Source organism: Plectropomus leopardus, chromosome 17, assembly GCF_008729295.1.
Source record: "Plectropomus leopardus isolate mb chromosome 17, YSFRI_Pleo_2.0, whole genome shotgun sequence".
NCBI classification, from domain to species: domain Eukaryota; kingdom Metazoa; phylum Chordata; class Actinopteri; order Perciformes; family Serranidae; genus Plectropomus; species Plectropomus leopardus.
The window spans coordinates 3931846-3945471 of NC_056479.1; the positions used below are offsets into that span (position 1 = coordinate 3931846).

The 13626-nt window shown below is 38.7% G+C and overlaps 1 protein-coding gene across 2 annotated transcripts in view; it reads left to right on the forward strand.

Moving 5' to 3' along the window:
* nfe2l1a (nuclear factor, erythroid 2-like 1a) overlaps nt 1–13626 on the forward strand; it is a 21533-nt gene continuing 7907 nt past the window's right edge. For both annotated transcript variants that reach the window (XM_042504503.1, XM_042504504.1), the window contains exons 1-3: nt 1–93; nt 3109–3805; nt 3887–4075. In XM_042504503.1, the coding sequence (XP_042360437.1) occupies nt 3524–3805; nt 3887–4075 (471 nt within the window). In that variant the 5' untranslated portion in view covers nt 1–93; nt 3109–3523. The remainder of the gene's footprint in view (nt 94–3108; nt 3806–3886; nt 4076–13626) is intronic.

Below are 13626 nucleotides of genomic sequence, written 5' to 3' on the forward strand. Positions count from 1 at the left end.
CCCACCCTGTCTGTGGACTCAGAGCAGATAGAAGCCGGGACGGTATGAGTCTCCACTGGACACCCTAAACCGGTAGGACAACCTGATGTAATTGTAAGTAATCGTTATTTATTTATTTATTTATTTTAGCGGAAATGATCTATTAGCAGTACTTTGTTACTGACTTATTCATCAACACTTCCGGTCCTTTCTGTGCTGTTTTTGTAAGCAGTTCTGTGATCTCATAGTGTGTAATCATGAGAGGAATCACTTTCATATTCCTGTAATATTACCATACTTGTCTACCTTCGCGAGTCTACACTGATATTCTTACTTTAAGTTTTCAAGCAGTGTTTTGGATTAATATGTGGTCATAAGTGTTCCAGCTCTCAGGTCAGTCTCAGTGAGTGATGAAAACATTGTGTAACCTGTTGCTCTGGCTCATCTACACATACATTTCCTTGATATTCACGCGCACACAGCGAGTACATGATCTCTATTTAATAATAACACAACACGCTTTGCTGGACCAGAGAAACACATGAATATTTTCTTACATCATTATTAATGCATATTTTCTTAAGTCTGTTATTAATGCAATGCCGTGATTGACAGTACTTGACCATTAGCGGTTCATTTCAAATGGTCTATTTAATTTTATGTTACCTTTTAAACCATTGCAATTCAGAGGGAAATAATGTATGTCTTCCACTCCACTTAGGGACTGTTCATTATTTATGCAAAACAGGTGAAGCACCTCAAATATGTTTTAGAGCAGTGTTGAGGAAGCTATGTTGTTGTTGTTGTTGTTGTTGTCTGGGGAGGGTAGCAAACAAACAAACAAACAAAAATAAAACAATTAACAAAACTAAACAAAATCACAGCCCAGCCACCCCCTTCTATGATAAATTAAGTGCAGTCTCTTATCTAACAGATTCTATTACTAGTTACTTTACAAAATAGGATTCCACATATTAAACACAGGAAAAGATTAGAAATTATAATGCATTGAAAAAAATCATATTACTTGCAGTGTATAGAATAGTTCAAATTAATTTCCACCGATACAACAATCAAATGCTATTTACACATTAACACACATTTAATAAGCTACAAAACCACAGCACACACAGGGGTATTGTGCGGTATGAGTATTTTTAACTTTGATGCTTACAGTAAAAATTTTGAGAGCATTAATACTTTTGAACAACACAGTAGGCTAATTAGTGAAACATATTTGCCTGCTGGTTTTTATATTATCAGTGCAGAGATGCTCAAGAGTTTTACACGAATGGATTACAATAAAACTTTATTTTTCACCAAGATGAAAAATTGTCTTTGTCCTTCTGACAGTTCATTAAAAAACACAATAGTGACAGAAATACAGTATACAGACTGTGAGCAGACAAAAACAACTACACAGGAAAGAACAAAAAGTCAAATGAGGTCTTTAAGACCAGATCAGCTGCCTGTGGGGTAGAAGATTGACTACATCCTGTATTAGTGGATACACTGAACTATAAATATAGGAGTATTTTGTTATTTCAAGGTGGCGCTGAAAAGTTATGCTCAGCTGTTCCACTGCAGCTTCTGTAAACAGGCTACCATACATAGTATAAAGGAGGGAGGAGACAGAGAGGGTTTTTCCAGGCAAACCCTGGCAATTACATCATGTGGCTGCAGTGAGCAACTCAGGCAGGCAGTGCAGGGCAGGCAGGTGGTTACCAAACCCTTCTAGAAGTAGGTCGAAGTTACTGAGAGAGAGAGGGGGGGGGGGGTGGATGATAGAGGGCGGCTCTGCCGTGTCTGTGTGACTGTTTGTCTTATCTCCTCATACAACCTCTTAACGGCTGCCTCTCAGCAGGTCAGGTTGCCCTCACAATGGAAGATTAGTTTTGATAACAGCAGTGTCGTTATTATTATCATCACAGGTTCAGTGGTGGCAATGTTATTGTGCTGTAGTAGCTATTAGCAGCAACTGTAGGCTACATGTGTTAGTGATTGCAATAATAGTAATAGTTACAGGTGGTAGTAGTTAAGAAACAATGCTAATAACAATTAGCACAATAGGGGTCAGTTGTAGCCCTTGGAACTTAGTTCATGACAGGTCCATTAAAGGAGCACTTCAACCCCAAAATGACAAGTTGTATATAAATTACTTACTCTGTGATACTTCAGTCTTGGGGAAAAAATTCTGTTTTTCTCACATAATGCTATGGTTAAAGAAGAATCCCAAAGCAGAGAAAATGATCTGTGAATTGAAGTCATTGGGGTCCAAGTTTAATAACAAAACTAGATCAAAACATCTGTTTACAAACTCTCACACAACTGGCACAGTGTAATCCATGTTTCATTTATTCAGAAGACAGAGAAAGTATACTCGTGCATTGGTTTGTGTGATAAAGTACGAATTTGCAGGACTTTGCAGACAGATAGCCCTTTCCGACAAGGAACCGAACTAAAGTGAAACTTACCTATGCTCTACTCAAAGCCAGACTTCATTGTAGAAAACAGCAACTTAATCTTGCTGGTCTACCACTGCTTCAATCTACTAGTTAGTTTCTGTTATTGTTTGATTTTGGTGTTTTAAAAGACTAGTTAAGAATTAGCAAAGTTACACAATAACACAAATAAACCACCTATAGTGGTTTTGGTAAACCATCAGTACCCATGTCCAGCCAGGTAAAATTACTGTTTTTGTCAGAGGAGTTTGGCTTTGAAGAATAGAGAGGTCTCATTTTGCTATCAGTTACCTGTTAGAAAGGACTCTCTGTTTGGGAAATACTGGGCATGCATCTGGATAAATGAGAATAGAATTATACCGCACAAGTTCTGTGAGTTTGTAAATGGATGTTTTGATATAGTTTTGCAGTTGTTTTAACATGGAGCCCCATGGCTTCAATTCATCAATAATTTTCTCCATTTTTGGATTCTTCGTTCACCAAAGGCAAACGAGATAAGCTAACTTTTTTTCACAACTTCAAAGTAAAACAGGGTGAACAATTTACATACAAATGGTCATTTGTGGGATGAAGTATTCCTTCGACAACACCAAATATGTTTGCTGTAATTTGTGTAATATTGTAATCACGTCTTTGCTCTGATATAAGCTGCTCTCTGAATTCACAGGAAGAAGGGTTTTGAAGTTTCTGTGAAGAACAACACACTTTGGATGAAGCTGGGAGAGTTTCACAGCCAATCTTTCAAGATATTTTGATCCTGATCAGTCCTGACGAAAGAGTTTCAAGTTCTGCACTTGAACACTGAGCAGCTCAAACAGATAAGTTGGGTGGAACTGTGTGGTGCCTGGTGTAGGGGCACTTTAAAAAGTCCTCCTTGCCAGAGCAAAGAATTTCCCAACCAGGATTATCTTAAAGTACTAAGGACATTTTTGAGATTTAATTGTTGTTGTTAATAGTTAATAGTTGTTGTAATTGTTGAGTTCAGGGGTTTCTGGCAGGACAAAGACAGAAAAGCCACTAATTGTGGTGGTGACTGAGCTGAGCTCTGGACCCTTTGCACGTCCTCTGACGTACCAGAGACCATGCTGTACCTCAAGAAATACTTCACGGAAGGCCTCATTCAGATGGCCATCCTGCTCAGCCTGTGTGGGGTGAGGGTTGACGTGGGCCTGGAACCCTACTTGCCTCCCTCCTGGCAGGAGATGATCCTGGGTCAGAGCTCAGCACTGACCCAGACACAGTTCCATAACCTCCGCAACCGCATGGAGGATGGTCATGACCTGCACCCCAAGAGTGTGGACCTGGACGGGTTCTTCACGGCACGAAGGCTGCTGGGCTGGGTCCGCTCTCTGGACAGGCTGCAGGTGGGAAACATGTCTGTCTCCTTCTTTATCTGTGGTCCAACTGAGATGGAATTAGAAAGGCCTTCATACTTTTCTCCACAGGTTCCTCATGCAGAACTGGAGGCATGGCTGGTTCAGCGGGAGCCGGATCCTCTCCCCATTGGATGTCCAGACCAGTCCTCACCACTGGAGAGAGCACCTGCTGGTGTAGAGAGAGACCGACCTGCCCCGCTTGTTGAATCTAGAACAGGACTCGATATCCTACAGGAAGAACCGGAGGATGATAAAGAGGTACAGCTGTTGCATGAACTGTGTTTAAGAACTTGTGTTTAAGCTTGTTCGGCATACTGTCAAGATAAGAAGACTGAAAGTACCTGATTGGGCTACTTGCCATATTTGATAATATTCAATCATTACGGGAAGGTATGATTTACATATATAAATTCTGGAAATATAGCTTATTTCAGGGTTGAAACCTAACCAAAGTAAGTGCCAAAAGTCACACACCAAGCTCTTGTCCTGTCTAACCCAGAGTAAGTGAGTGGAGTGTAATCGAGCGGAAAGTGCAAGCGGAAGGTTTTAGGGTGGAGTGCAGAGTGAATTTTTCCAAAAGTTGGAATGTAACCTTATCTCAAGAGTTTGAAGCATGCCCGATCCAGAATCAGTCTGTTTACTGACTCAGAGTGTTGATGTTTTTTTCCATTCTGTGTCCCTTCTCTAAATCTGGACACTTTTATGGGTCTTTGAATGCAGCACAGGTGGAACTCATCACAAGTTCTTTTTTTTCTCAACAGCAGTTTGAGGACTTACAGTTGTGAGGTGGATAATTGATCTGTTGACACGTTCAGATCGATGAATAAGTGGAGCAGTGGCATGAAGGCAAATAATTTTTAGACCCAACTCAATAACGGGTTAAGTTTCACTTTCATTGCGTGTGACGTTCTGCTGCTCTGTCAAAGATTGTGGTGCAATGAATAACTGCACCGTATTTATTCTGAGAGTGCCCCTCATGAACAGTCCAGCAACAAAGATTGAAAATCAATACACCGTGGAAGATGTTTAAATGTTGGCAGGAAGGACCAAAACTGATTTTTTTTTTTTTTTTTTTTTTTTTTTTACCAAGCTGTAAACATACTTATGCGTTAAAGTTGGCCATTTTAAAATGGGGGTCTATGGGGATTTAACTCCATTTTGGAGCCAGCCCCTTGTGGCCATTGGCGGAATTGATTGTAGTTTTTGGTACTTTTGCATTGGTATCATTTATTAGCCCTTAAAGCTGCCTCTTTATTTTTATGCAGAACTGGTTTTAGTGTTATGCTACCAGGTTAGAGGAGTCTTGAGACTGCAGTTCAGGTACAAGGATTGACATGGTTAGGTTTAGTTCAGATCAGCAGTCTGTGCTGACCTTTGTTCCTGCCATAACCATGCGTAATTTCAAAACTGGATCCAAAACTGCTGTCAGAGCTTAAAGACAAATGTTGTTGCCTTTAAGCAAAATATTCTGTACTTCTGTCTTTTTTTTCTTTATATATATATATATTTTTTTGTACAGTCCAACTAAAACTGAAAGTGATTCTTAAACATAAAATAGTTTCTTTTTAAAGTCATTATCATTTAAATTTCACAACTGAACAGCAGTACAGACATTCAGGCACTTACAAAGTCTGTTACAAGATTACTGACCTACCTAAATGCCGCTCACATAGCAGAATATGAGTTTATAAATAAAATATATAAAATAGTGATGTAGACAAGAGTGCTGTCTTTGTTTTGGCCCTCACCAAAGCGTAATGTCATGTGAAATAATGAGTCAGGGTTAGATGAGTCACCACACCACAGATGACCTCACCAGGACTAAGAACAGTACCGCAGGAACACCCTGCTGCAGTAGCAGTAGCCTTGGAGTCACTTTTCAGTGCTTGTGCTTACACCTCAGCTCTCAGTTGGTGGAGAACACATCAGAGCTACAAAAGAGTGAATGTAGTTTTCAGTTGGCCAGAAACACAACTCTAAATGAAAGCCAATGTTGCTATCTCATATCTGCTCAAATTATATCTCGGCAACTCTTTGTTAAACACATTGATCACGACTACTTTATAGGGACGTCATGTCATTTTTAGAGCTTTTACTGCTGCCCTAGAGTGGCCAAAAAGAAATTATATATAGTGATTTAAGGGCACCTGAAGTATCTGTTCATATTGGTTGTGATGTGCAAAACTACAGACAAAGTCACAATGATTTGAATTGTTTACAGTAACTTGGGGGTAGAAAATTCTGCATCACATAGAAATAATAAAATGGTGCCAACAAACACTGCCTCAATTGGTTAGTTTCTAGCCATTTAAAAAAAGCCCACTGAAAAAAAACAATACAGTAATTTTACTTTTCAGAACATGGGAGTTGCAGGTCTGCTTCCCTGATCACTTAGTGTGTAAGGTATGGCAGGGAAAATATTTTAAATATAGTGTACGCTTAAACTGATATTGATTTTTTATGGGGGTCTTTTAGGTGGGTAAAATATGTTTTTGCTGCACCCTCAGCAGTAAAGCACTTAGCTTCTTTGCTGGTAGATTTGGTTTATTAAAGACTCTAACAAAGCAAAAGGTACATACAATAGGCACATCAGAAACATCAGAAAGTTCGGACCACTGTGTTTAACTATATGTCTTTAAATGTTAAAATTATGGCTGAAAATGAAAATAGATACAAAAAAGTTCTCTAATTTATACATATCTCTGCATTTCAAAAATAATTGCCAAATGTCTGCCAGGAAGTGATTGTTGTTTTTGGTGCGATGTCGGCGTGATTCTGTCTATTGATGAAGCAAAGTGGTTGATTTCAAACCGCTTCCAGATTTTATGCCAAGCTAAGCTAATCACCTCCTGGTTTCAACTTTGTAACACAAACATGAGAGTGACATCAGTCATCTCATCTTCTGTCAGAAAAAAAAGTGGAAGTATTTTTTTCCCCCCAAAATGTTAAAGTGTCTCTTTAAGTGAGATAACATGTAATGGGAATCTGCTGATGATCACCTGATCTGAGTGGCAGCACTGATTTCATGTTCTGGCCTGCATGAACTTATGAGCTCCATTTATTAATGGCAACACCTCAAACATGCCTGGTCAAGCTCTTGCCCAGAAGGCAGACTTCAGCACATACAGTACCTGTCTGTCAGAGTTTTCATCCCAGACACAGACACGTTGAAACTGAAAATGATCTGTAAATACACAGAGGGGTGTCTAAAATAGCTGAAGTAGCCACTGTGGCCCCCTGAGGGTGGCAGTTCACTGAAATCTTTTCTCAAGACTGAAGCAGGATTTATACTTTACTGTCTCTGCAGGAATTATGATTGTCGAAAGATCTGTGTAAATGTGTTTGTGGGTCTGTACAAAGACAACTGCAGAGCTAAAACAATGACACTCATGTCAGTTGCATTCTATTTGATCCTTTTGCAGCAGTGAGGTCACCATGATTCACCATCCTCACAACCAGTCAAATAATCAGGTTCTGCCACAATCAGCATTGTGACAAAAAAAAAACACTCACAAATAGTCAGATGCACCATAGAGACCAGTGCTAACAAACTGTACTATGTATAAATATTCCATAGATTGGCCAGTCTGGACCGTATGCCGTCTATGGTCTTGACACACACACAAACACACACACGGTTTTGGAACAGAGCCATGTGCTGCAGTGTATCAGGGATCCAGTGTCAGAGTTACAGAGGCTGGATTTCCTGAATGTGTTTCAACATGCAAAACCCACTGTACCACTGTGTCATCAACATAGCAACTAATAACAATTGCCATTTCCTGTTGTGGGTAGTCAAATGGCCATGGAAAACAATGCAGTGTCTTTTATTCTGTTTTTTGATAGAAAGTTTAACCCATGTTACAGCCTAAGTTTTCTTTTTATTTTGGCTTACTTGCAGAATTAAGGTGCAATTACGTACAGCTTAGTGACCTAGCTAGTGACAGCTGTTTTGTCATACATTTTAATAAAGAATTAACACAAAAAAGGGAAGAGAAGATCCTCCTAATGTGACGAAAACTGGAAAACCATCTTCACTGATGAAGAGCAGAGAAGGATAAACTTTCATACTGGGACTGAAGTATTCCAGTTTATGAGGAGCTGAAGCTGAAGCTCAGTGTCATTTTACAGCAGTTTTGGATGCCTATATATCTGTCTGCATGCCACACACACACACACACACACACACACACACAAACACACACTACAAACTTGATATAGCACATAGAGATCTAAGCACATGCCAGACTGCTACCTTCCTATCTGTCAAACTGAAACAGTGTTTTTGAATTCTCCTCGTGTATTGGATGGCACAAACACACATCCAGCCACACATAAACACACATCCAGCCGCACAAAAAAAACCACACACAACACTTTATTAGCTTGTGACCGACTGGCTTGTTTTGAAACCTGATAGCTGGCCTGTTGCGTCCTGACACACATTTACATCACTCAGTTTTGCAATCCCTCCTGTTTACTGCATCACACACACACACATACACACACATGCAAAGAGCCAGGCATGAATGTAAACAAATGTGCATGAATGCAGGAGGTGCTAGCATATTGAGCACTGTGTCAGGAAGAAAACAGGGACATTTAAAGGTTTTAAAAGTGGTCATTGGTGTCATAGTGTAGAGGTTATCATGTCTGCGATACATGCATAAGCTTCTGGGTTGGAACTCTAGTGGAGCTATTGCTTAGTGGTAGTCCTTTTAGTACACAACTAAGAGTGAAGCAAGCAACCTCGGGGTTATCCTGGACAGTTACTTATTTGATGTGACTGTCCAGGATAACCCCGAGGTTGCTTGCTTCACTCTCATCTGCCTTCTACCATATAAAAGACATTGCTAGAGCCAGAGGAATAATGTCAAGGCGAGACCTTGAAAGGTTCACCAAAGTCTTTATTTTCAGCAAATTAGATAACTGATAATTAGATAACTATCTAATTAGATAATTAGATAACTGTTTGTTCATAGATCCTTCAAAACAAGCTACTCAGCAACTTTAATAAATTTGGAATGCCGCTGCAGGGTCCTGACAAAAACTAGGAAATATGACCTCATCACTCCAGTTCTAAAATCCTTACCCTGGCTACCTGTCCCTCAGATAATTGATTTTAAAATATTGCTGCATGTGTATAAATTATTGTGGCTCACTGCCCAAATATATCTCTGACATGCTTGTGACAGGGCCCTCAGGACATCAGGGGCCAGTCTACGGACTGTTCCAAGAGTCAGAACTAAATATGGTGAAGCAGCATATTGTTATCATGCAGCACAAACCTGATAATGTTTGACAAACCCCGACTCTGACTACTTTAAAGCTTAAAAATGATAATTTTTTACATTGTAATGTGATGACTGCAAACTTATTTTTAAACTTGATCTTAAATCTTTTTTTTTTTTTTTTTAATCTGTATCCTTTATAATGTTGCAGGGCTGGGCGATATGGTCTGAAAAAGATTGCGATATTTCTAGGCTATATCTCCATACACAATCTATATCTCAATATTTTAAAATCTCCTCAAAAGCACTTTATTAACGCTAGATCTGGGAGACATAATTGAACATTACAGTTTTTTTTTATTTTAATAAACAAATTCCCTCTTTTATGTACAGTATTGTCTGTTCTATTCTATTTCTATTTTTGATCAATAATCATTAACATGAAGATATAATGACCAAGTGGGTAAATGTAAATATTCAAACAGGAAGAACTGTATGATAAGTTGAGAAAAGTATATCACTTTACTGTAATGCAACCTTTAAAATCAGGGAAAACACCATTTATTGCATATCACAATATCACAATATCCAGTGTCTAAGATGACGTATGGTCTCATATCTCGATATAATATCTTAATATTGCCCATCCCTATTATGTTGTACATGTTATTGCTCTGTAAAGCACTTTGAATTGCCCTGTTGTATGAAATGTGCCATACAAATAAAGCTGCCTAGTCACACTTGTCTATAATGACACACATGACCTGACATTGCCACAACAAATCCCAAATGTGATTTAGTCTGGAACCTGTCAGATGATTTTAGATTTCCAAAGGACGTTATCTATGGCCACAAACCCAAATGCCTCTGGATGCAGTTGGATAGACCTACAACCAAAGTTAGTAGTATGGTGTCAGATTTCAAAACACACCTCTGGATAGATTATCCTCTCTAAAAGTATGATAAATAATCTGCAGTCTCTTTATTGAACTGAATGGCATATATCATTTGCTGACAAATTAGTTTTCTTTCAGACATAATAAGTATGTTTCTTCAAGTGGTTCCATATAATGTCCTAGGTTCGAAACCCAGTGGAACCATTACTTTCTACCTGCTGGTTGCATAGTGTACCTCTGTGGTTATTCTTTGAGGAAGTTGGCTGAGTCATGTTTGCCTTAAGCCAAAGCTTTTCAGCCTGATATCACCAGACCAAATCACAAATGTGACTTGGTCTTACACCTCTTGGTTCATATACAATTAAACTTCATCTATATGCTTAGTTGGAATTAAGACACCCAGTCCCTTTTGCTGGCCCAGTGTGGTGACACATTTTTACAAATAAAGGCCTGTCAGTTAAAGGCCCGGTTACCATGCACTTCATTTCTTTGGATTTAGAAAACCAAGTTTTTGGCTACCAGCTGGAGATGTTAAGACAGCTGCTTAGATTGCATGTACAAATATAAATGTTTACATTTTTGTCAACATGGGCATGCTACACACATTGTTAGCTCGGTAAGATTGTCTGCAATTTAATCATTTTGTTCATTTTACTGAAACCATGAGCACCAAAGAAGAAGTAACACAGGCAGATTTAATGAAACAGCTTGATAGTATTTCCATCTTTGCTGAGAAACAATTTTATGTGAAAGCCCACTTCATTTAGACACCTGTTCAAAAAAACATATAAGCCTGTTGACTTCACTGATTTAAGCAAATAATAGCCCGGGCTATTAATTGAAGTTTTACGAGTAGATTATGAATTTTAGCTTCAGGGGAAAGTTAGTATAATCACTCCCCAATACTCCTCTGTGCTGAGCTCAGTGCTTCCTCATGGGAGCGACTAAGTCAATGCCAATAGATCAAATATCAAAACCGTTTCATATAATCTGTTCCGTGTGAGTGGGCTGACAGAATTGAAAGTTCTGTGGTTTAGAGATTATCATGTCTGCTTTTCATGCAGAAGGTTCTGGGTTGAAATCCAGTGGAATAAGGACTTTTTATCAGCTGGATACAGAGCTTTTCTTATGGGTAATCCTTTGAGGAAGTCTGCGTGGTCACATTTTCTTCCAGCCATCAACATGAAGAAAATAATAATCACAAAGCATGTTTAATATCCTGCCTGAAGAATATTCTAGTTTAAGTTGCCAACTGAAGTCTCCCACTGCACTCACATGGCATTCTCATTGAGGCGTAAATACGATGCTACCTTTTGATCGTGATGGTGTGCTTTGTGTCTTTGGTGCTTGTTGCAAAATGAAAGAATTGGTCCTCAAAAGGGAAGTGAAGTGTGAGTCACTAAAACAGGGGGGGGGGAAAAAAAATGGCCAAACAAAGAATCACACTTTCAACACACACCCAACTTAGATTTCCACTCAAAACAAAAAAACACAGAGAGCCAACTGAAGGTGTTGACTCTCTGGAGACAGAGAGTCAACAACTGACCACTGAACCTCCCCAAATAACCTCCCGGCAGGCTGATTGCAGCAGCTGAGGAGAACATCACAGCTGCATCCAATAGATCCTGATAAGCAACCAGACCGAGGACCTAGATTTTAGATCCATGTGCTTTTCAGAATCAAGTTTTAAAAGATATTATACATTACATACACATTATACATTATACATATTATACATTAATATTATTTCCACTTTCATTGAGTCGATTTTTTTAACCAGCATCAGTTCTTATCATAAATATCAAATATGAATTAATTTTCAGAAATGTAACTCTTTAAATGCCAGGTTTTTGAAATGATGCCACTATGTTTCAGAATATTTTTAATATCACAGCCTGGGATATGTCAATGATTAGCTGCAACATTGATTTTTACACATTTTACTTTTGTGCAGTGTCAAATACTCACACGCATAACACTCTGCACACAAAATGTGCTTTCAAAATCAGGCTATAAAAATAGCATACATGTACTTTTATTGAGTTAATTTTTTAACCAAGATCAGTCCTAATCATAAATATTTTTTTGTGTGATTTTTTTCCCCTGTGGTTGTTTCTGTCACAATGCCACTATGTTTTAGTATGAAGAAAAATAATTATTTTGAATTTACTACATGCAAAGGTGTTCTTTTTTCTTTATATTTTTTTATTAGCCTGGGATATGTCAATGATTTGCAGCAACATTGATTGTGACAGTGCACCTAGTGGAAATAGCAAGTACTTTCTCCACATGCCAAATATATAAAAAATGACGTCAATATGTGGAAAATAGCAAAAATGACAAATTCCAAGGCAAAAGCCCACAATGAAACCCAGAAATGAAACATTGCATGCTTTTATGCTTTGATGGCTGTGGGATCAAAAATTGCAGTTTGAATGGGTTCCAGTGCCTCATTTTTGCCACTTAACAGTGTGAATGTAACAGTTTTATTTCCACAGTGTATTTTCAACTCTTTGTAGGAGCTGAGCTGGAAATTACAAGACTAAACAAAAATACACAATCTCTCCAAAATGTATGCCATATGCATGAACAAAGCCAAAAATATATTTAAAAAAAGAATGAAAAAGTAAGGCTTAAGAATCTGTGAGATGTTCTTTGGTTTAGGCCTATAAAAATGCACTTGACTTGCCTGAGCTTACTGCTGTGTGTTTTTCATTTGGCTCCTTAGTTCCTGGAACTATTCCCAAATGTTCTCACCACCACCACATGATTCAAACTCAAGCTCTCAGTTGCACTCATGTAGTGAAAGAAAGGATATGTGCACAGGCCTGACCCATTTATGTTCAAAGCTACATACATGTCCTTGCTGGCCAGCTGTTGAGGGTATCTGGGTTTGTCTTTAAGCCCCCAGCCAGGTCAGGAGAATGTTAAAGCTATTTTGAGCCTGGCTGTCTGCGTCTGGGTAAAATAGGAGCCTTTCTGTTCTGTACATACAGGCTGGTAGTATAGAAGAAAGCACTACAGCATAATACTACCATGGTGGTTAGCATGGTTATGCCTTTACTGACTTGATATTTGTTACAGTTAAACCACCGTGTCATTCTTATGGTGGCCATAAAGAAAAAAATGGAGTCAAAATAAGAATCGAAACTCCATTTTCTTTTATTAATATGCCAAGTACATATCCAAAAGATGTGTTTGGCATATTTTTACTGACATTTTTTTTAAGCGTAACGTCAAGATCAGGAGTCTAAGCAGTCATAATCAAGTCTCGATCAATTACAACCCAGCAGAAACCTCTGAGGCTAAAATATGAAGCCAGTGCAGAAGTGCCAAAAACTGCTGTTCTGCAAATGGCCACTTGAGGCTGACTCAAAAAACAAAGTCAATCCCAAAAGACCCCCATTTTGAAATGCCAATTTTTACAACAAAGATAAACATGTTTAAAGCCTGGTACAAAAATGATTTTGGTCTCTATAACTAACTTCAACATTCATGATTACTGTAATAAAGTGTGATTTGGGGGGGGGGGGGGGGGGTGGGACTCACACATTTACATTTAATTAAGGGCCAAGAGAGTGACAGGCTGTCTGTGAGGTGTCATCATAGTCTTTGAGTCAGATCCACCCCTCAATCCTCCACAGCGCCGCCCTTTCATCCAAATATGGTCATTTCTGGCTCT